The sequence below is a fragment of the Chionomys nivalis genome, chromosome 11 (assembly GCF_950005125.1).
Source record: "Chionomys nivalis chromosome 11, mChiNiv1.1, whole genome shotgun sequence".
NCBI lineage: Eukaryota > Metazoa > Chordata > Mammalia > Rodentia > Cricetidae > Chionomys > Chionomys nivalis.
Genome location: NC_080096.1, coordinates 12,243,361 through 12,266,538, shown reverse-complemented (window position 1 = coordinate 12,266,538; position 23,178 = coordinate 12,243,361). Strand labels below are relative to the sequence as shown.

At 53.8% G+C, this 23,178-nt stretch overlaps 1 protein-coding gene across 7 annotated transcripts in view; it reads right to left on the bottom strand.

Moving 5' to 3' along the window:
- Window positions 1-23,178, bottom strand: part of Arhgef10l (Rho guanine nucleotide exchange factor 10 like) — a 123,884-nt gene that overhangs the window by 2,971 nt on the left and 97,735 nt on the right. For all 7 annotated transcript variants that reach the window (XM_057784345.1, XM_057784346.1, XM_057784347.1 and 4 more), the window contains 3 exons: window positions 21,980-22,134; window positions 16,541-16,689; window positions 3,198-3,372 (listed from right to left, as the gene is read on the bottom strand). In XM_057784345.1, the coding sequence (XP_057640328.1) occupies window positions 3,198-3,372; window positions 16,541-16,689; window positions 21,980-22,134 (479 nt within the window). The remainder of the gene's footprint in view (window positions 1-3,197; window positions 3,373-16,540; window positions 16,690-21,979; window positions 22,135-23,178) is intronic.

Below are 23,178 nucleotides of genomic sequence, written 5' to 3'. Positions count from 1 at the left end.
CTAGAAGGGGGCCAGGGCAGAGTCTGTAAATAGGACCGCTGCCAGGTTACTCCACCCTGAGCAGATGGGTGGATGAGTAGATGTATGGACAGATGCATAGATGAGAAGAAGGGTGGATAGGGGAGTGGATGTAAGAGTTCACTGGGCAGTGGGTGGGTGGATTGATGGATGGATGGATGGAGATGGACAAGTGCATAGACAGATGGACTGGTAAATGAACAGGTGAATGGGTAAGATGAGTGATGGATGAGCAATGGATAGATGAATGGGTGGATGATGGATGAGCGGACAGATGGATGAAAGAAAGGATGGATGGAGGGATGAATGGATGGATGGGTAGGCAGATGGATAGGCAGATTGGCAAGTGTCCGTAGATAGATGGACAGATAGATGGATTAAACAGTCAGTGAATGGATGGCAGGAGGTATCATGGATAGACGGATGGATGGATGGATGGATGGATGGATGGATGGATGGACGGACAGACGTACGGATGGACGGACAGAAGGATGGATGGATGGATGGATGGACAGATGGACAGATTGGCAAATGGTAAATGAACAGGTTGGTAGATGGATAGACAGATGAATAGATGGGTGGGCAGATGATAAAAAGGGTGGGTAGGTGATGGATGGATGTGCACACACACACACACACACACACACACGGTTGAGCACAGCTCTGAGACAGTAGTACACAGTCAGTCACTGGAGGTTCATTGAGTAATATTAGAATTGTTTAAAGGCCCTAGACTCTAATGTGCTCAGTTCCAACCCAGATACAAACCCCCCAAAATAACAAAAAAGGGCCAAGAGGGAGCTGTGGATATGCTGCACCCCACATGCCTCATGTTCCTTTCCATAAGCTCCCTAGACCCCAAGACCAACAGTGATTGGCGCTGGAGGCATCCTCAACCCAACCATAGCAGAAGCTTGACAATTGGAAGGCAGGTGAAGAGAGGCCCAACAAGACCACAGGGGTGAGAAATGGCTTCATTTAAAGGCTTCATTCTGGGGCCCCTCTCCTTCCACCTCAAGAAAAAGAGCGAGACACTTCACAAACAGTCCAAAAGAAAAAAAAATTCTAATGGTGGATAAATATTTGATCATAGAGACTTAATACACAGGGCTCAGCTCACCCTGGCCATCTATCTGGAGATATACAACTTTTAAAAGCTCAGGCTCTCGGAGAACATTTTATTAATGACCTGTCTAGTTAAAAGGAGGAGGGAGTTTAGGTTTAAAAAAAATGCATTAATACCAGTCGGGTGCTCGAGTGGAAGGAAGGGTGGGGGAAGGAAACGTGATAAATTTTTTAACACGCCCTAAAAAAAATCCACGCTTAGAGGAAGAACAAATTTATTACTAATTATGCAATTATTTCATTTGGTGGTGTGGGGGAGAGGAAATACTTAAAAGCCTGTTTTAAATATCTCTACTAAAGAATTTAAAAACCCTGTTCGGCCTTTCTTCCTCCAGGGCACAGTGTGGGGCGGACGGGAAGCCGCCCTCTGCCCTCTGATTCCTGCCACTGTAACTGACTCCAGCTCAGCTTGGGGGTCATGGGCTCTCCCAGCTCAGGGGTACTAGATACTCAGTTTGGATACCCAGACCTAGAGAAGGCCAAGACCCAGGAAAGCCCCCCCCACCGCCATCTGATCACACAGCTAGTGCCTTGGGAAAGTACTGACCCAGGAGCTCAGAGTGGGCAAAGAGGCTTGGCAGGAGACACCTAACAATGAGGACAGAGAGAATGAGGGCAGTAAACGTCCCTGTCAGGACTGGGGCTTCTCATGCCAAGAACTGCAGAGTGATGGATGCAGATGAAGGAGTGGACCACTGTGGCCAAGCGGAGAAGGGGGCCCAACAAGAATGTGACTCTGAGCTATGGATGGACCAAGTTCCTGCTCATCCATGGAGAAACTGAGTCTGTGGGGAGGCTGTGGCCGCCACCTAGGGACAGGCCGGTCGTGCAGCCTCCTGGGTCTCTGCTCACATGACATGGAAACAATGACACTCACCCATGGTGCCGCCCCTTTAAAAGTCAGGAACACGGTGTCGGGGGTCCTCAGGGTTACAGCCATGAGCTGTGCTTCTCCACCCCCAGACCGGCCTCTGACAGCTGAAGCTGCCGCCTCTCTCTTTCCTCGGCCCTGACTAGACAAGGCTCCCAAGATTTTCAAAACCTCCTAAGATTAACCATTTTTTCCATTGTTCCATTATCTTGAAATAATTTAGCTATCAAGATAAATGCAGAAGTATTTCTATGATACAGAGAATTTTTTATTGTGTTGTATAATGGATGAAACTGGTCCATCCCCCCAGTCCTATCCCACTCCCCCCTCCTCACCTTTCAGGAAATAGAATCAAACTGGAGGAAGGGAGAGGAGAAGGCAGGAAAGAAAAGGACCACAAGCAACGCAGGGCTTCTGATGCAGGGGAATGGTGCGGAAGGGACCGTCCCCACCACTGCATGTCAAAGCATGTGATCCTGCTGAGGAAACCCATGTCTGCATCTGTAACTTGGGGACCGTCTGCGGCTTGTGGACTTTAGAGCACAGTGTGATGCCATCAGCCGAGTCTGGCTTGGCAAGGGGCTCTGGCAGACTGGCAGCTCTGAGTCGACAGTCATGGTTGCTGCCTAGCTTGTTAATAGCCACTTGACCCTGGTGATGCCCTGACTAGCTGGGAGGAAGAAACAGCCAAGAAGGTGACTGGGTCACAGCTGGAAATAGGGAGCGGGTCTTAGGGGAGGCCCTCAGACCCCAAAGGTGCTGGCCAGTGAGCCTTTCCCCAGCTCAGCTCAAACCCACTCCCAGCCTTGCCACGGCCCATCAGTCCAACACAGGTGACAGTGTTTCAGTGGAACAGTGTAGACAGCCTGGGTCCCCTGTCCATGCATTTTTGGTTCCAGCTGCCAGCGCAGGAAAGCCTGCCAACTTACAGCCCCCCACTCCTGAGCACCCCAATTGCTGAGATGTGGTACAGGGGGCAAAGGGTCAGGAATGGGGGCTTTGGTAGTTCAAAGCTGGGAATAAACCCAGCCCTACCACTTCCCGTCTACTATGAACCAGTTTTTGAGGCTGACCAAGGCTGCCCTGGCACTGAATGAGCTGGGATGCCCACTACACAACCACCTGCTCGCATCCGTGAGTGTCAGTCCTCTTATCCCAGCCCCAGGTAGTTTCACAGCCTCACCTGGCAGGAGGAAGGTGGTCCTGGTGGCAATGTTGATCTCCTGAAGATGTTCCAGGGTCTCGGTGTGGAAGAGGCGGATGGAGGAGCCAGAGGAGAAGGCCATCCAGACACCGCTGCCAGCCTTCACCATGTGTGTCACACTCACAGCCTCGTCCTGGTGCGCCTCGAAGCTTTGCTACATACAGAGGGGATGGGGGTATCAGGCCAAGGTTGCCATCCCGACCAGCCCCCATTCTCCAGGGTCAGGGGTTCCCATGTTCTTCAAGAGCGCGAGCTAAAACAAGGCTCTGTCAGAATCACTGTCTGCAATAGAGCTTGGAAGCCCAGTGTGCTGCACAGATTAGCAACTAACAGGAATCAGGTTTGCAGTGCGGACCAGTTGCGGTGGTGGAAATGCTCCTAACGGGAGTGACTATAGACAGCCAATGTGACAGCAAGACAAGAAGGCAACAATGCATGCTTGAACAATGCATGCTTGAACAATGCATGCTTGGCTCTCATGTGGAGACCCAAGTCCAACACACACAAGGGCTCCTTTCTGGTCCTCGACTTCCAGCAGGGAAAGATAGAGCCACCAGCTAGCAGAAGTTGAAGCTATATGCATAGTTTTGTCTTTGAGACAGGGTCTTGCTATATACCCCTTGTTAGACTGATACCATGTTGCCCAGGCTGGCCTCCAGCTCATAATTCTCCTACCTCTGCCTCCTAAATACTAGGATCACAGGCCATGTCCAACTATCTATATTATTTAAAGAAACCGCGGCAACATGCAGAACTCCCTGGGGAAGGAACTAGGAGTGCAAACCAAATCCTCATCTCTCATAGTATGGTGAGGGCAGGGAAAGTCGAGAAATAATGTTCAAAACCCAGAGAGCAAGAGCTCAGAAGTAAATGAGGACGGCAAGGGGATTAAAGACAGAGCAGGGGAGGCGTTTCAGTCAGTAAGGTGCGTGCCTTGCAAGCAAGAGGATCCAAGTTTGGTCCTTGGAACCTGTGTTCTTTGCTTTTGGTATTCCATGTTTCTTCCCCTAATTGCACATTACAAGCTCACCACTACAGAGGTGGAGACTGGGGACCTACTGAGTACTCATCTAGTTAAAAGCCAATGGGAGGCCACGTCTCAAAAAGAAAAAGTGGACAGTACCTGAGGAATGACATCCCAGGGTGTCCTCTGGCCCCTCCACACAAACACACCCATACACAGTGTATGCACATGAATGCGCACACACACACTCACACAAGTGCATGCATATACATGTATTTACACATATTCACACATGCACGCGCACACACATACACACAAGTGCTTGCATATACATGTATGCACACATACACATGCACACACACTCCCACATACACACATACAGAGCAGAAGTCCCTGACCATCAGACAGCCAGGGTGCATGGTCTCTACAGGGTGGGGCATCCCTAAGGTGAGGACAGGGACCTGCCTCCTCCCTCAGACTGGGGGGCTCTATCTAAGCACTCCTGGGGTGCCCAGGAGGGGATGTGTCTCTCTTCTCAGCTGCAGCCTCCACTTCAAGTTTCCCTGACTTCTGAGAGAAACTCAGCCTACACGGAGAAAGGGTGGGGCCACGCAGTGCAGCAGGGGCACAACAGCCCATCGCTCAAGGCCTGCAGCCTGTCTCTGCTGATCCAGTCCAGTCCCTGGCTTGAGCTGTTTCTTTGGTGACATCCATGATGGCTCCTTATTTGCTAGAGGGGGATCCAGGGGAGCTCAAGTGGGATCCTCCTCTGAAGCCCGACAGCACAAAGTCAGGGGAGACGCAGAAGTCGAGCCTGGCAAACGCCCCTCAGCCAGTTCTCAGCATGGTGACAGACCGATTCAGCACCCACCGCGTAGGGAAAGCCCAGCAAGCGTTGTCTGCGGTCTTTCCCAAAAAACAGCAAACCGTCTTTGTCTGCAAATGCACACACATGCACACATGTAGCAGCAGGGATGCATTACGAGGCCACACAGGAGAAAGGTCAGAGCATTGCTGACCCCAAGAGAAGCCAAACACACTGTGAAATGTGAGGCCTCGGCGCCAACTCTGTGCCCTGCCTGCAGTCTGATTGAAGAAGTCTGCAGGGCAAACCCAGCCTTGTTTCTCCAGAGATGGGCAGCCTAGTCAATACTGGGGCTAGTGGACCATGCAGACCCATGCCAACTCACAGGGACAAGAAGGGGCGAGAGACTGATGCCTGGAATAAAAGCTGGTCTTGGATTCCTAGCTGAGCCTCCTGGCCCATAAAGAGATGGCAGGTAGGGATAGAAAACATGCCAGTGTCATAGGTCCCAAGGGGATCCAAGCCCAGCACCCCAGGGTGAGGAAAGGTAGCAGTGGTCCCCAGGCCTCAGTGCCCTCTGGGCTCAGTGCCAATGAGCCACATAACTGCTGAGCTGGTAAACCAATCTTTCCTGGAAGCCAAGCCTCACCATACAGGAAAGAATCCAGACAGGGAGCCTGGCACACAGCCCTCTGATCACAGGTGCTGGTCCTGCCAACAGATATCAAACTTTCCCTGGCAGGACTGGAAGAGACCATATAAGTGGGAACTTGAGGGTTCTCCCAAGTCCCACCCCTGAAAAAAAGACCAGAGGTGACACCACTCGGCAGGGAGCAGTGAGCACATTGCCCCATTCCCTTTGGGGCCACCAGCTAGGACACCAAGGGGACAGTGGGTTGGGGCAGGGAAAGCTGAGTTACAGCCCAGAGTCCTTCCCAACTCTAAAAGCAAGGAATTTGTGGAAGAGCGATGGGAAATGTGTCCATAGTTCGAATCAAAGAGGCCCCTGGCCAATCAAAACAATACCAAGCATCAAACTAGTAACGAGGGGCCTGGATTCTAGTGTGCCAAGTCTTCTAAAGACTGGGAGCTGGGTGTGGAGGCTCGAGCCTCCAATCCTGATATGCAGTAAGCTGACGCAGGACGGATGGTCGGGAGTTCAAGACCAGTGTGGGCTACGCAGTGAAACACTGGAGATACAACCCAAAGGTTCAGAGCATGGACTGCTCATGTAGAGGATGTGAGTTCAGTTCCCAGCATCCACATCAGGCAGCTTACAAACACCTGTAACCCCAGCACTGAGAGATCTGACACCCTCTTCTGGCCTCCGTGTATATGCACACACATGCACTCAAATGTGCATATACACACAGGCACACACACAGGGGGTAATTATTAAACACAGAGAGCTGGCCCGGCAGAGCGCTGAGGACTCAGTGGAGAAGGCACGTGGCACGCCCGAAAGGGCCCCTGCCTGCTGTTGTGTGGGACCAGGACGATGCAAGGTCTGCCCCACTCACAGGGCCTACCTCCACAGCCTCTGGACACCCAGCACATGGCCACCCACACTGCCGGTTCCAGGTGACTGATCTTCTCGGAGGACTGCTGACGCAGCTGCTCCTGTAATATTTATGTGCCTCCAGGTGACGCTTCTGCTCCATTGCCATAAATTCCCAGGGTGATGTGCTCAGCACTCAAAGTCATTAGAGCCCAAGATGGTGCGAGGGGCTGGGAGGCTGACAGGGTAAGGGAGGCTACCCAGGAACAGGGAGACAGTGGACAAGGTGTCTATTTCTACTTCCTGGACACCAACAATAGACCTCCAAAAAGTCAGATGACAGAAAAGACAGTGAACAAGGTGTCTATTTCTTCTTCCTGAATGCCAACTGTAGACACCAACCTCTATAGAGTCAGGCAGGGCACTAGACACCAGTGCGTTACTGACATAAAAGACAGCGAACAAATCCAGAAAGGGGACTGAAGGCCCCAGATGGGCTGAGTGGGGCATGAGTGGACCCCACTCTTCAGCCCATTCCTAGAGGTTCAGAGGACCCTCGGCCCTAGCATTCAATCAGGGTTGGGCTTAAAGAGATGTTTGCCACCCATTCCTTTCCAGTCACCACGGATTAGCTAGTCCTGAGAAGTCTGGTCATGGGATGGAGATAGGCTGCCCACCAAACACTGCTTCCCTCCAATCCCTGGGGACAGCCAAGGGTGGCAACCACCCTTCCACCATCACTCAAGGCAAAACACAGGAACTTCAAAGAATGACAGCTGTCATGGCTCAGTTGACCAGTGGAAAGACTGGAAATTAAGACTCGGGACTGCAGGGCTGAATGTCCTGAGAGGGTGCCTTGTACAAGCTATCATCATAAAAGTACCTTGCCTCTCTCAGTCTGTTTCGTTCTCATCAACCCTCCACAGTCAGAGCAACAGAAGGAAAGACTAACGTGACATTTACAGAGTTCCATTGCCAGGAAAGGGGAGGGGGAGCCAAGTCCCTCACCTGGGTAGCCCATTCGCTCTGGTTCGTGTATCTAGCTAGTTGTGACAGGTGTGACATTTGACTCTGGAACCTCAGGAAATTCCAAGCCTGGGTCAAACCAGGGTGTCTAGTCACTCAGATGAGACACGGTTCCCACACTCTAGTTGGTGTGGCGCACTGCCTTGCCTGACCTGGTTGAGGTCAAGGGCTCAGCCAGAAAAACAAAACAAAACAAAAAAACCAAAACTGGCCTGGTCAAGAAGGCTTGAGATGGAGCGGTCTCCATCTCTCCCCAGAAAGCCAGTTCATGCTCGGCAGGGTAGGAGGGACATCACCCCCTCGACTGAATGGAAGATACTCCCAACTCAGGGCTATTGTGGGGACAGGCAGACAAAGAGTCCCACCAGCAGCAATAATGATAGCCACGCACAGTTTAGCTTGCAAGGAAATGTACAAAACTTGATGTTCTGGAAGCATCATTCTAGACAAAAGAAATGGCCAAAAGGCCTCCCCTGCTGTGGGCCCTCCTGTCCTCAGACAGGCTTTGCTACCTGCTCATTACTGCTGGGGGCAGCAAAAGTCAAAGTCTGAAGACTGGATTCAGTCAGTCCAGCCACTCCTTGCCTTAGTTATTTCAACTTTAAAGTAGTCATGACCAGGGCTTCCCAGGGCTGTCCTAATGATGGCACAGGGTCCTGCCTACCTAGGGCTCTGACCAGCCCAAGACACCCTTACTGTAACTCACCTACAGGGACCAGGGTTTTAACTCTCTCATGAGAGGGGCAGGTCCATGAGTTATGAAGCCTCTGCTGAAGCCAGTGCACACCCTGAGATGTGAGGACAGATGAGGGAGGGAGGATGTGAGGGCAGGTGAGGGAGGGAGGGTATGAGGGCAGGTGAGGGAGGGAGGTGTGAAGGCAGGGGAAGGAGGGAGGGAGGGGGAGGGTGTGAGGGCAGGTGAGGGAGGGAGGAAGGGAGGGAGGGAGGAAGCAAGAGAGGGAGGGAGGGACCATTTCTCTCTCCTTCCCCCTTCTCATCTGTGGCTCCTTTCCCCTCACTCCATCTCCTCCCTCTGCCTGACTCTGATCCTCCCGTGGCTCCAGGTTACCCTGGACCACACATCCATAGCATCCGTAAGGCCACGGTGGAGCTGGAGCTGCAGAAGAGAGGTGAAGACTAAGCTGCTCGCCCTGGGGGCTGAATATGCAAGGAGCAGCTGGAGCCCCCAGTGAGTTCCACAACTATTCCAGAGCTTATGGGAGAGAAAACTAGGCACTGACAGAAGAAACAGTACAGCCAGCTTAGCTCTGAGTCACAAAGTCCACAATCCAAGCCTTTCCCAACAAGGTCAGAGGTCAGTGGGACACCTCTTACAAAGGTTCCCACAGAGCCTCCCTCAGACCAGCTGGCAGGCTTACAGACAACTATAGGATCAACCAGACCTGATGCCAAGGAGCCAAGTGGCAGGAACTGGCCTAACCCCTGTCCTTTAGACTCTTCCCCAGGCCATTCAGTGAGCAGGGCTGGCAGCACACCCAAAGCCCAGGGGGGCCATGTGGCCCCAGCCCCGTGGCTACATCAGCCACTCAGTGAACAGTACCTGCAGCCCTTTGTGTCTTTGTCACATTCTAGATGACTAGGTGGCTGTCTCTTGGGTCCCTGCCTCCCGCTTTCCCTGCCACAGACTCAGGGGTCTGGGAGATGGGGGAGAGCCCCAGGGAGGGAGTGATGGCAAGGTGGGTACAGGGTTTAGTCTGCCGCCTGTGTGTCGTCTGGCCTCCATCTGTCCCCTCTCATCTGTCCCTCTCCTGGCTGCTCCCTTTTGCTTCCAGTTCCCATCCCTGCCTGAGTCAACTTCTGTGTCAGATCCCAGAGCCAGTGGCTCTAAACTTCTTGCAAAAACTATGAAAATCTTTTTATCAACCTAAACTTTCCTATGGGAGATCAAATACTGGATGGAGAGAGAGTTGGCTCTTCCTGGTGAGAAGACAGGACCCAAAGCCCTGTCCCTTAGGCAGCAGAAGGTTCCCTTGTCCTTACAAACACAAAACCCAGGCAGTCAGCATGCCTGACCACGCCCTCACGCCTGGCTGCGCCCTCGCGGTTGGTTAACTTTTTTGCTCTACTGTGCTCCCTGGGAAGAAAACATCAGGATCCCAAAAAACACCCTCGTCCTTCTCCCCACAAGCAGCTCTTCTGCAGATCTAACCTAATCCTTGCTGCTGTAGAAAGCCCTCCTTTTGAACTCCTAGGAAGTTCCCACTATCTTTAGCAAGTCAGTCTCTCGTGTTCTTTGCTCGCCAGCTCCTCGTTTATAAGAACGGGTGAACAATAAGGCACGAGTTAAAAAAATATATTAAGACAAAACCAAACAGCGCTGACTTCACGGACCTGGCTCCAGACCCCACGTGCTTCAGTGACCCAAACACCAAGCACTCCACTGAGGGGGGGGTCCCCAGATGCTCTGAGAACTTGGGGGTTCATTTTGCTCTCCTGCCAATTTGCATCGCATTACCCTAGAAGCCACGTGCCTGGGTTTCGTTTTTTTTTTTTTCAAATTCCCACCCGTTTTGTGTCATAAATAAGATGAGAGACGGAAAACTAATACAGCCCAGTGATGTTTTATTCATGCTGTGTCGGGGCCCGTGACGGATTTACAACAGCTAATGCATGCAAACGAAGTTTGGGCGCTAACGTGAAAATTTTAAGGGCGCGCGGGGGGGGGGGGGCATGGGTGCATGGGGTGCACAGGAAGGTGCCCAGGAGCCCAGAGGAGTCTCTTGTCTGTTGGGCTGAGTGGCGAAAGGGGTTCGTACTGGTCAGTGGGGAGGGGAAGGGACAGCTCGGGGCAGCGCAGGGCAGGCGCATGAGCAGAGTGGGGCCGCTGATTGCCAGCGTACACTTGGCTTCCAGCAGGGCCTTCATGCTCTCCAGGCTGGGTACTTAGGTCCTGGGTCAGCTGGTGTGCTTGCCCCCTGCTGGCCTGAACCTCTACTGCACATCTTGGCAAGGAGGACTCTCAGAACAAGGCGAGCCAGACAACCCTGCCCTGCCTGACTTCGTTCTGCATGCACAGTCCCAAAGTATCCATAGACAGCTAGGGCATGAACTACATGAGTGAGTCCCAGGGCAGAACTCCATGGGGGTGGGGGAGTTCAAGTTCAGCCCTATATGGGCTGTTCCAGAGGTCAGGGAGCAGGGGTATAATGGGAGAGGGACACCATGTATGCAGGACCTCAGGGTCAGGCTCCTCCAAAGTGCCAGGGGGTGGGGGTGTGGTGGCAGGACACTTCCTAAGCATGCATGGGGCCCGTGTCCCATCCCAGCAAGATAAAAACAGTTACCAGAGACACTGGCTGAGCTCTGGGCTTCTGGGCTGTGGTAGAAACCCCTCGAGGCAGGTGTTGAGGGGGTCCTAGGCCCTCGAGTAGCACAGCTGTGAGTTCATGTGCCCCACAGCCTGGCACATCTAGATCAAGGGTATAATGCCCATCTTGTCCTACACCAGCAGCTACCGTACGGGTAAGGTCTACCCCGATGGCCAGGAGACACCCTGACCAGCCACTCACTCAACCTTCACCTTACTCCTGGTGTGGCATCCCTGTCCCCGCCTCCTCAGTCTCACACTTCCTCCTAGGACAGGAGGGACAGTTGGGCTGGTCCCTAGTGTCTAAGCCTCTCCCAGTGCAGACTGCAGACCGTGTGGGAAAAGGTAGCTGCTGCCAGGTCACCTGCCCCACAGGACGCCCTCCATGGAGCCACAAGCCCCTGGCCTGCTGTACCTGCAACCACAGGAGCCTATGTCCTAGTGGCCCCAGGGACAACCATCGAGGAGATGTCTTAAGAAAGTGGCGAATGTTCACGTAGTCACACAGTCAGCCCACGTGTCAAGCCGTGACCAGCATGGAAGCAAACTGGCTGAAGCCAGGGCAGAGTAGCCTGCTGGGGAGGTGATGGTACCACCCAGAACTGAGTGGCAGAGATGGAGCAGTGGGATGGGAATGTGTCCCTAGGACAGAGGGCAGCAGAAGGCGAAGGCTGGCTGTGCAAAGGAGCCAGCCTGTTCCAAGGCCAACGAAGGGTAGAAGGATGGGCGGGTGTGTGGATGTCAAGGGGGAAAAAAAGAAAGAAAAAGCATAGGGCCAGATCAGAGAATATGGTACTGGCCATGCGCACTTGATGGCCTGAGTTCAAACTCTGAGACCCACATAAAGTGAGAAGAGAAATGGCTACACGAAACTGTCCTCTGACCTTCACAGGCACCCTGTGGCACATGTGCCCCAATAATAATAAAATTTAAAAGAGAAGGAGGAGAATGAGGAAGAAGGAAGAGGAGGAGGAGGAAGAGAAGAATGACGACAACAACAAAAACAGGGAAAGAAGAAGGAAGTGGTTAAAGAGATGGAGCAGCAGTTGGTTAAAAACGCTTGCTGCTCTTCCAAAGGACCCAAGTTCAATTCCCAGCACTCTCGTTAAATATCTTCTAACTGCCTTAACTCCAGCTCCATGGCATCTTCTGGCCTCCATGGACACCCACACTCATTATACATAACCACATAGAGACACATGTGCATGCATATAACTAAAAAAAAATCTCAAAAATTAAATCTTTAAAATACAACAAAAGAGCTTGTTTCTGACTGGTACCCATTTGCACACCAAGCTGGTCCACCTGTCTGCAGCAGCATTACATAGATCTAACAACTCAAGGACATCCACAGCCCCAGCCGTGTCCCCACCACCCCTCCCTGACCCATGAGTGGGAGGCAGAGACCCCAGGCCACTCAGTGGGAGCAGACGTGCCTGATACCCCACCACACCCTCCTAGCAGAGCTCACCCCGCATTGAGGCCTGCTGTCCCCAATGTCTTTGTTTTTTTTCTAATGAAGATGCAACAATCACCCCACAGCCAGCTCCCCCTCCAGCGATCGCTGCGAATGAACTCCAGACAACTGGATTAGACTTTGAAGGTGGCGGTGCAGATAATGAACATGGGGATGCGGTGTTGACACAGGCCCTGGTGAGCCACATTATTATTTAACAGGCCTCGCTCCTGCCTCTGCTGGGATCAAGGAGCCGAACAAGCAATCGGTGGTAATCGTAAAGCCCAGAGGCAGCGGTGGTCCAGCTCCGTGGGGCCTGAACCAAGCAAGGTCAGGACGGAGGCAGGGACCCGGCCAAGTGGGCTGAGGAGAACAATTCTCAATCCAGTGATCTCTTCCCCAGATCCATCCCCACTGCCCTGCCACCTGGGGTCATGCTTGCCTCCAGCTCCCAGGATGTGGGCCTGACTCCTGCTGTTTTCTTCCCAACTGACACCCTGTTCTTCTCTTGAGTGACATATCACATACTATTGCCCCAGCCAAGTCCAGCCCTGATCCCCACCTCCCAGCTCCTGTGTTCCCTCTAGAGAGAGCTGGCACTGCTCCTGCCTCCCTGGGTTCCAGCCACACCAGTACCTCACCATGCCAGGTAACACCATAGCCCTGGTCTCTCTCCACAATGGACTCTGAACTCCTGAAGAACAGTGGCCAGGTCTGGCTTCGTCTTGGTCCCCTAAGAGCCTGAGGACTTGGAGACTGGTGGCATACACTGCATCCAACAGCTGCCCACTAGGACTGTCCCCTAAGCTGCACCTGCTGTCACCACCAATGAACCAGAAACAGGGTGCAAAAAAACAATCCTTGACCCGGAAGACACAAAGTAAAAGATGCAGGTTCCTAACGGGGACCCCCAGAGTGACATCCCAGAAGAGACTGAACCTCCTTTTCACAGAGACAAGCAGTCTGGGAATTAAGACCCGTAAGGCCTGGGCTCAAATCCTGAGTCTGGCTCTTTCTAGCAATGTAGCCTCAGGCGAATTACTTAACCTCTCTGTGCCCATTTCTTCATCTTTTAAGCAGGAACAACTGCCCTGTCAAAGGGTGGCTGAAAGATAAAATGAGTTTATATATGCAAAATACATTAAGTCCCGGCCAGGTCAACAAAACCCATTGTTACTTCCTGGGCACAGAGACACCTAGATTATCCCTAGTGTCTTCACCTTGTACCCGTGAGAAATGCACAACCAGGTCTCCTAGCGTGGGACACTTGCTAACTGGCTCTAAGTTTCCAAAATGTTCAGTCCCCATGGTCCTCCTCAACCCTGGGGGAGGTTACATGGGCAGGCAATACATAGGGCTCTCTGGGAAGCCAGCAGCATGCTGGGGCATGGAAGACCCTGTAGGTGCTGAACCCAGGCTCAGTACAACCATAGACAGAGGCTCCCCCAGAACTGGCTAGACTCACCAGGGACCCAGAGGCAAGTCTGGCGCCAGCTAGCCCAAGGCTGAGTCTGCGGTCATTAGCAGCAGCCACCCAGCTCTAACACACAATGCCAGAGCGGGCAGCTCCCTTCCATTCAGGCAGGAGGCTGGCTCTATTAAATATACATGGTGTGATCTTGTAACTGAGCTACTACTGCGGCGTACGTATGGGGGGAGGGGGGGAGGCGAGCTGCCACTCACCTACATAGAAGCTTCCCAACTACCCAGGAACACTCACCTTCTGGCTTTCCAGCCCCTCCTGCTGGGACTTCCTGGCCAGTGACACTGGGCTCCATGCCAGGTGTACAGAACAGGTGAAAGGCCAGCATGACCCTGCCATAAGAGCAGCTGGTCCAGGACTAATCTTAAATCACCACAGCCTCACAGGAGCCAGGAGGTCCCTGGAGCCCTGGGGCAGTCGGCCAGAGTCAGACAATACTGTGGCCGTTGAGGGGCAGAATCGAGTGAGAGCAGCCATACAGGCGCTACAAACCTCCTCTGTACCCAGCTCACACTCCTGGGGCAGGAGGGGATGGAGTTTCTTCCCATGATGGAGTTCCCTGCACTGCCAACGGAAGGTGACAAGGCCCATATCACTGACAACTGAGCCTATGCAAGCAGTTTGACCCTTGAGGCCTCGTACAGCTGAAAGTTGGGGAGCTAGGCACACAGGATCGTGGATGTCTAACCGCCTTGCACAGGGAGGTTCGGTGACCCGCCCAAGGTCACAAAGCACAGTAGAGACAAAACCATTGTCCTATCCCAGCCCTGCTCACAAACTACGCCCCCTCCAGGAGTGCAGGGTGCCCTACCGACAGAGATGGGCCAACAGTGGCTGGGACAGAGGTGGGGCATTTCACAGTCCTGCCAGCTCTCCCTTCTAGGGAGCATCCACTGCTCCTGTTTATGAGATAGCCTGGGAGTCTGGGGGAGGCAGCCAACTTCCAGCTTCCCCAGTCTGATCTCCAGCTCCACAGCAGCCACCATCCTTGGCTCCCCTGAAAGAGCACTCCCTCCCTGAAAGAGACTTCTAAGGGAACCCGTCCCCGTGATCTGGTGTGCCAGCTGACCTCATCCACCTTCCTTTCCCAAGATAGAGGAGGTGGCTGGGCCTTCAAGGGAAGTGGCGCGGGGGGGGGGGGGGGGTCTAGCAGGGACATCTTCTAGGGTACAGCAGGGGGCCAGGAAGAGGGTCAGGGTCTGTGGTTACAGCTTCCAGGTCCCCTCCCCACTCTTCAGGAAAACAAGGAATCAGGAGGATGGGGCTGTGTTCTCACTGGCCACACCTCCCTGGCCTCTGGTCTGGCCCAGCAGCACCAGGGAGGTCACACACACACACACACACACACACACGTGAGCCATGTGGCTCACAAAAACAGAGCCTCCCCTGCTAAAGAGCTGGCTGGCATAGGGTCAGTCATCCAACTCCCCCCACGTCCACCACATTGCCCCTGCTGGTGTGGGCTGGTACTGCAGCTCTTTCAACACGGCCACTTAGTGTCACTTCAGGCAATGACCTGACCAGTGTCCAGGCAGCTGGTCAAACATGACTCAGGGCATGTCTGTGCAGGTGATTCAGTAGATGAAGAAGATTTGACCTGTAGACAGAGTCATACAGATGACCTCCCCAAGTGTGTGGGCCTCACATGGTCCAGCGACCACCACAGCTGAGAGGGAGAATTGCTCTCTGACTCAGTAGCTAAGGCAGATGGAAGGTATTTCCATCTTCAGAGCCAGGCCTCAACGCTTTGGGGTCCTCAGACTGCCTGCTTCAAACTGGCATTTGTCTTAATGACTCTCTGGTCCTCAGACCTGTGTGTGAGACTAAACCACTCTCCTGGGCCTCTGACTCCTGGGAATGCCTCAGCCTCTGGCCCTGCATGAGCCTCCTCACCTAGGACACCTACAGACTTCTCAGTTCTGCCTCCTACAGGGAGCCACAGGACCTCAGAAAGGACACATGTTGCCCTCCTTCATGTACCAGAAACCAGTGTTTCCATGGGGAACACGAAAGTGTTCATTGTCCAAGTGACGACTGGCCACAGACCCATGTGTCAGTTCAGACACTCTCACATCGAGCCTTCAGCAAAAGCAGGAACATAGATAATGAGACTATTAGGTCCCATCCCCAAGGACTTCTCTCTCTCTCTCTCTCTCTCTCTCTCTCTCTCACACACACACACACACACACACACACACACACACACACACACCCCTAGAGATCATTCATGGCACCCATACCTCAGTTTCCCCACTTATCCTGTGAAGACTAAACTTTCCAGGACCCTGCCCTGGCCACCTACAAGCTAGCAGCACCAAGTTCTGCCTGGTGCCTGAGCTATCAAGTATCAAATCAGAGGTGTCCCAGACAGAGAACCTAGCAGAGACAGGAAAAGAGGCCCCCACCAGGGTGCATGCCTGAGGAGCCTGCCTGTCTGGGGACCTTTGTCAGGCTCCTCTCTGGGTCTGGCGCCATATCCTGATCAGATCAATAATCCAAACACATCAACAATGGCAAATGTCACCAAAATACCATCTGGGAAGCCACCACAAAGTCCCTATCAGCCACTAAGGATGAAGCATGGGATGTGACGAGGTGGGACAGGCAAGCCTGGCATAGCCCGTGAGGCTGGGCCCTCATCCCAGAAGAGACACACAGCTGGCCCCCACCTATACCTCTGTTTAAAAAGCACAGGCCACAAGATGGCTATAGCTCTGTGTCCCAGCAGGGACTCTGGGGTCACAAGTCTCAGGTATGGGTACCTGAGTCTGCAGAGTGGTGGCATCCAGGACAGTGACCCGCGGCCCACAGCTGGCCCATGCGGCATCTTCCAGGCTCAGTAGCGTGCGAATGGGCCCTGGGCCCACAGTCAAGCACATGGGGGGACTCTCCAGGTCCCAAGGAACCCCACCTATGGGAGAGAAGAGCACATGGGTCAATGACTGAAACCCTGCAGGGGGAGCCCGGCTGAGAGCTCCAAATGCCTTCCCCCACCAGGGTCCTTCACCCTCATTTCATGGGGGTGACTGCTACTATACTCCCTGGGGACCACCCTGCACTTCCCCCCTTCTCTGACTCTCTCTCCCTCATTTGTTCACTCCACACACACTCAGAAAGCACCTACTACCAGCAGGGCCATGCTGAGAACAGAGGCGGGAGCAGCTATAGGCCCCGCCCCCTGGGAAACTATCATGGGTAAGACAGCAGCTGCCAATGCAGTCATGCGCTGATGTGCCAAACACCAAGGAACAGACACACATGGAGGACAGATACACAGGGGCTTCTGGGAGAGGCACATTCCACAACAATACCTGCCAGGAGGTCGCAGGACCACAGAATTCAGAGACTTGTGACCAGCAGGGTCCTGATTCTGCTAAGGGCCTTGAATGGACCTTCCTTCAGTTTCTCAAAGTCTCAATTTGAATGAGGGAAGGGACTTCACCGAGAACCCAGCTCATCTCAACATCATGAGGACTTCCCTCAGACCCTGTCACCCGAGGATGCTCCTGTCACTTTGACAAGATCTTCCCCTCCAGAGACGCCACCAGATGCATCTGGGAGAAGCTCTGAGAGGTGACATTTCTGTCTTCTGTTTCCAGAGACTGAAACAGCAGCCTGGCCAGAAATAAGCATCTCCCCTCCTGCCTCCAACCATGCCCAGCTCACTGAGAACCGCTCCCTATCACAGTGGCTGGACACTGGCTTCTCTGCGGTCACATCTCAGGCTGCACCGAGCCCCAGTGGCTGCCCTAGGCAGTCAGGGTGCAGGGCAGAGAGGAGACTTGGGGGAGTTGAGGCCCAATGAGAGGTCTGTGGGGATTGAACATGCTAGAACAATAGGCTGGGGAGGCAGGATAGGGTCAGCTGCGGGAAAGAGTCCTCTGCCCCCCCACCCCTAGGTCCCCAGAAGGCCAGTCACACAAAGACACTCACTGCAGACATACCCTCCTCTGAGTCACCTTCTGTGTGGCAAGGCTGAGCACAGCTGTCCCCAGAGATGGAAGACCCCAAACTCCTCACCCCATCTCCTGGCTGCATGTGGTCAGCCTGTCCTCCACTATCAGCCTCCGCCTGAACCCTGCTCCATACTCCCAGCCCAGCTAATAAATTAAGAACTGGGGGACCCCCTCCCGTACACACTACCACTCCTTCCAACTCAGAGCATGACCACATGCCCAGCAAGCAGGCCAGGCTAGAGCACTCTGTGGCTCTGAGTGTCGTGTCCATTTGGGCAGGGACTTGGCCTCTCTGAGCCTCGGTTTCTTTCTCTAAAACGGGTGTGATAACCATGCACCCCCACACACACACTCCTCAGAGGCTGCAAGGAGCCAAGGAACTGTGTATGCTGACCCAACACAGCATGGGACAATGGTGAAAAGTGCCCGTGGCCAACGCTGAGTCCCCTCCGCGTCTGTGTGCCAGTCGCTCTGCTCGTGAATGAAGTCTTTACCTCCCACAAGCCTGCGCGGCAGATACTGTCACTGACCCTGACTTACAGCTAACAGGCTGCAAGTTCAGTTACCCAAGTCACACAGCTGCACGGTCGTCCCTTCTCACTGGCTCCGGACAGTCTACAGAAGCCAGTGCTGGCGCCATTTAATTTAAGGTGACAACAGAGGCCCAGAGTAGAGAACCTGAGCAATTCCCCCAAGGAGTTTAAAACCAGAGCTGGGTCTAGCCTGGCTGCCTCCCAGACCAGCTTCCAGTTCTGTGCTGGGAATGATGTCTGGGAGGGGCAGGTGACCAGAAGGAGGCCAGACCTCCATAGGAATGTGACCCTGGGACCCAGGGCACCAGATTCAGGGAAATACAAGGCTCTTGAGCGCCCCCTAGTGGCCAAAGGTGAGCAGTGCCTGTAGCCAGATGCCATAGCCTCTGCCACTGTGGCTAAGATGTGAGTGGGTTAACACTTGGGGAAAGGAGCTAAAGATGCTGGGGTAGCATCTCAGAGGCTGGGAACTGGGGTTCACCCAAGGACACAGCAGCAATGGCTGAGGAACCCTTGCACCTGCCACCCAAGGACAGTATACCACAGTCACTGAAGGCCTGTGGGTCATGTGTACACTGACCATCCCACCTTCATGGGTTGGTGTCCCCCGAAGCCCTCCAAGGCAAGGAACTATGATAAAATTCAATATAAATTTGTATCAGAGTGGACAGTGGCCAGGAGCCCCCGTCAGAGCCCACGGGGGCTCCTTGGACTTGCTGACCTTGCTGGGAGTTGGTTTTCTGGACAGATTCTGTCCTCTACAGTCCTTCCAGCCCCCACTTCACTGGCTTCACAGAATTCAGGTAATTACTGAGGCTGGGCAGGGCTTGAGGGGCATCCCCTCCAGCCATCCCTGCTTCCCAACCCTTGGGTAGTTGTTAGCAAGCACATGGTCCAGAACCTGCACACGCGGGCCCGCCCCAGCCCCTGCGTGACAGCCCATTCATCTAGGCTGGCTCCGACTGCACAGCTGGTCAGCAGCGATGAAGGCCTGTCTCAGCAAAGGCACCTTCAGGATGCCAGCATCTTTCCACCCCCTCCCCTAGCCTCAGGTGATACAGCCCACTGGTCTCCCACAGGGGTCCAGATCTGGCTGGTGCCAGGAGGCAGGACACAGAGTTAAAGCCACTGAGGCTGAGAGGGGCCCACCCTGGGCGGAGGTGGGGGACTGCACTGTAGGCCCTGGGGAAATCTGCATGTGTAACCTGCACACACAGCCCATCAGGACAGCTGTCTGCACCCCCATTTCACAGGTAAGGAGGCTGCTTTTGCTAAACACATCTCATCCAGCACCAGGTCCAGGATACAGCAGTGGAGCCTGGGCAGTCCGCATCCCAGACACTCCTCGCCATCAGGGGCACCCCGGAGAGGTTCTGGAAGGGTACCTTGAGGCTGGCCCAGGGACAGCACAGAGAAACGCCTCTGCTCCTGAGGCAAGGGGACTCTGGGGCCTATTTTAAACCATGTGGTGCTGTGGTTCTAAGAGTCTGGTTTCAGGCCGGGTATCACCTCTTTGGGGAAGCACAGGGTAGCTAGGGACCGGGGGAAGGGAAGACCTCTCAGAGGCCATGACAGCTACAGCCACAGACACCAGAAGAGGATTCTAGAAAGGGTGCAATGCCGGGTGCACCTGCCCTCCTGTTAAATGGGCTGGTGTCTAGACTCTGTATTGCATCTCTCTACTTCCCAGTGCGCTAAGACAAGGTCCTCATGAGCAGCTGTCTGTCCCCAGACTTTGCCCAGTGCCACTTACCCTCTTGCTATTAGCTAGTTCTGCTTCCTCCTCTCTGGGGCCCCCATGATGCTAGGCATACTCCTGCCTCTGGCCTTCACACACACACACACTGGTCCCTCTGCTCTAAACACTTTTCCCTCAACTTGCCACTTGTCTGGCCACCTCTCTCTCAGGTCTCAGCTTCAGGGCCTGCCTCTTGGGATGGACCCCAGGCCCCCAGTTCACCCTACTAGATAGTCAGGCTCGAACGATGATACCAATCTTACACTAGGAGCCCCCAGCTTCCTGCTTGTTGCTTTAGCTATTCTGACCTCCCTCTGGAAGCTTTAAACCTCACAAGGGCGGGAGGCATGTCTGTTTGGTTGACCAGCGTATCCGTGAAACACAGTAGGTGTTCATACATATTGGGGAAGCAAACATTTGCAGGGAAGAGACCCTAAAAGGAAAGGGAGGTTGTGTAATACCCTCAGGGGGTCTCCATTCTGACAAGCTAGCAGGCTCTAACCCTAAGTTGAAAGCCAGTTGTTAAACCCAAAACCCCATCAGGGACTCCACTGAAGCCCTAACCCTGCACCAATGCCTCAGAATGCACTCTTTCTTGGAGACAGCATTCCTCCAGATGTAATTAGTGGCCCTGGGTTGGTGGAGCCCTAACCCAGGGTGACAGGTGTCCTTATAAGGGAAGATTGGGACACAAGGGCGCATGAACAGGGAGACATCCTCATGAGGCCCGTGAGGACACAAGTGACATCATCCCAAGTCAAGATGCCACTGAGAGCCGGAGAAGTCTAGGATGAACCCTTCTCAAGAGTCTTGATCTTGAACTTGGGCTGTTTGAGCCCTACAGCAGCCACCTAAGCACCCACACAGGTAAGCAGGGCTGGATGAAGCTAGAGTCGTGTGGTGTCTAGGGCACACAGGAGGGTGGGCGGTCCCTTCAGACCCTCTTGTCTACCCCAGCACATCTGAGCCAGGATTTACATTCATACACACGCTCTGTTCTGTCTGATGGTAAGGGATTTTTTTTTCCCCTTCTTCCCCCTTTAATTAAAAACTATAAATGCCTTATCAAAAGCTAATTAAAAATACCAACATAGTGCCAAGTAGGGAAAAAAAAACCCTCACTGCAAATATCCGTTTATAACCCTGCAACAGGCTGCAAGGATGACGCAGCCATCAGATCAGAGCTGAGCTGGGTGCCCTTGGGGCCGCCACGCTTGCCACTGGGTCCATCAGACTAGGGGCTGAGCAAGGCTCAGGGACCACGCACAGCTCTCAGGTGGCTATGAGGGGGTTGTGTTCCTCCCTCCCCCAGGCTCAGTGTCCTAGCTCCTGGAGCAGAGGTGACTCCCCAGGGTAGCAGCCAGGCTTAAGATGATGAGAGCATATCACATCCTTGACACCGTTTCTGGAGCACTGGGGTGCAGTGCATCCGGCTGCAGCATAGCCCTGCCTCCTCCCCTTCAGGCTCAGTGACATGGCCAGCGACAGCTCTGACGGTGACAGCTCAAAGGTGCCTCCCCTTCTCAGCACCCACCCTGGCCTGTGCCCAGTCTACGCTGAGTCATTTTGTTCCCTAGAACCAAGAGGGGTGGACACCACCCGACTATCTTTACAAAAGAGCCCAAGGCACAAAAAAAGAGCCACTTACTGGGGACACAGCTGTCACAGGGCAGAGCCTGAAGAAGAAGCCAGGTCTTTCCAAGACCACCCTCAGTCTCTCAGCCCATGGGGCACTGTCCCCCAGCACTTGTCTACTGGCAGAGAAATAAATGCTCTATTTCTACAGGGACTCAAACGTTTGGGAACCCAGCATTAGACCCCAGTGAAGGTCAGGTCTCAGAACACCCCATCCTGAGTAGCCCGTTCCGACACTGCCTCCCCGGTCTGTGTTGTTCAATCTCTCAGCATAGGATCCAGGCCCAGTTTGGTGCCCCGATGCCCCCCACCCAGCCCACCCACCCCACCAGTCCTCACCACTGGTCCGAGGATAGGCAGCGAGGGTCCCGTCCTGTAGGCCGGCAAGCAGATAGAAGGGGCTGTGCCGCAAACAGAGCACGGGCTGCGGGCCTGGGCTCTTGCAGGTTGCCAGGCACTGGGTCCCAGTGTCCACGCTGCCATAGAGCAGGATGCTGAAGGAAGAGATGCTATCAGTGAGACTCACAAGCATGGGCCTCACTTGCCCAACCTTGTTCCTCCCTCTGGTCAGGACTGCCACCAGTCAGGACTCTGGCTCCAGAATACAATGAGAAAAGTACCGAGTTCCAGTGCCACTCAGACCTGAGTTCAAATCCAACCACCAGCTCCTAGCTGCTGACCCGGAGTGCTGACCTTCAGCTCTCTTCCTCAAATGATCTGGGGTGCCCACTTGAGGGCCATCAGGGAACAAATCATGCCAACACCCCTGGGCTGTGTAAGAATGCACAAGGTAATGAGAAGTGGGGAGCAGAGACTATGGGGCACTAGATGCCGTTTATAGGGCATGCCTGAGGGCAAGCCCTCAGAGGCCGAGGGTGATCAGCAGTTTCTGAGGAGGGGATGAGATGGGTAAAAGCTTCTCTGGGGAGAAATGAGAATGTTCTGGAGCTCGGTAGCAGCTTCCAGAAGCCACCAAGTTGTGCTCCTTAAAATAGCTAAAACGGTGATTCTGTTTCTTATTGTTTGTTTTGCTTTGCTTTGTTTTTTGAATCTCAGGGTGATCCAGGCTGGTCTCCATCTTGCTATGTAACCAAGGATGGCCTTAAACTTCTGATCCTCTTGCCACCACCTCTCAGGTGCCAGGATCACAGACATGAAGCACTGCCCCCAGTCTGAAGATCTAGGGACGGAGCTCGGACCTTGTGTAGGCTATGCAAGCGTTCACCCACCAAGCCACACTTCCAGACCCCTAAAATTATATTACATGAAATGTATCTTGGCTCAAAACTAAAATAAAAGGTGTTCACCAGATCTCTCCTAAGTCCAGGCCCAGATGGGGCACAAGGCTACAGTCCCAACCCAGACTATGGGGGTGGGGGTAAGCATGGCTCCTCACCACCTCTCAGAATGCTGCTAGCTTTGACTCTCCCCTGTTTGGGAAATGGGAATGAAGATAACCCCCCAGGCTGCAAGGTCACTGTGAGAGAGCCCCCTCAGCATATGTGAGGCACACAGTAGGTACTCCGGAGACACACACC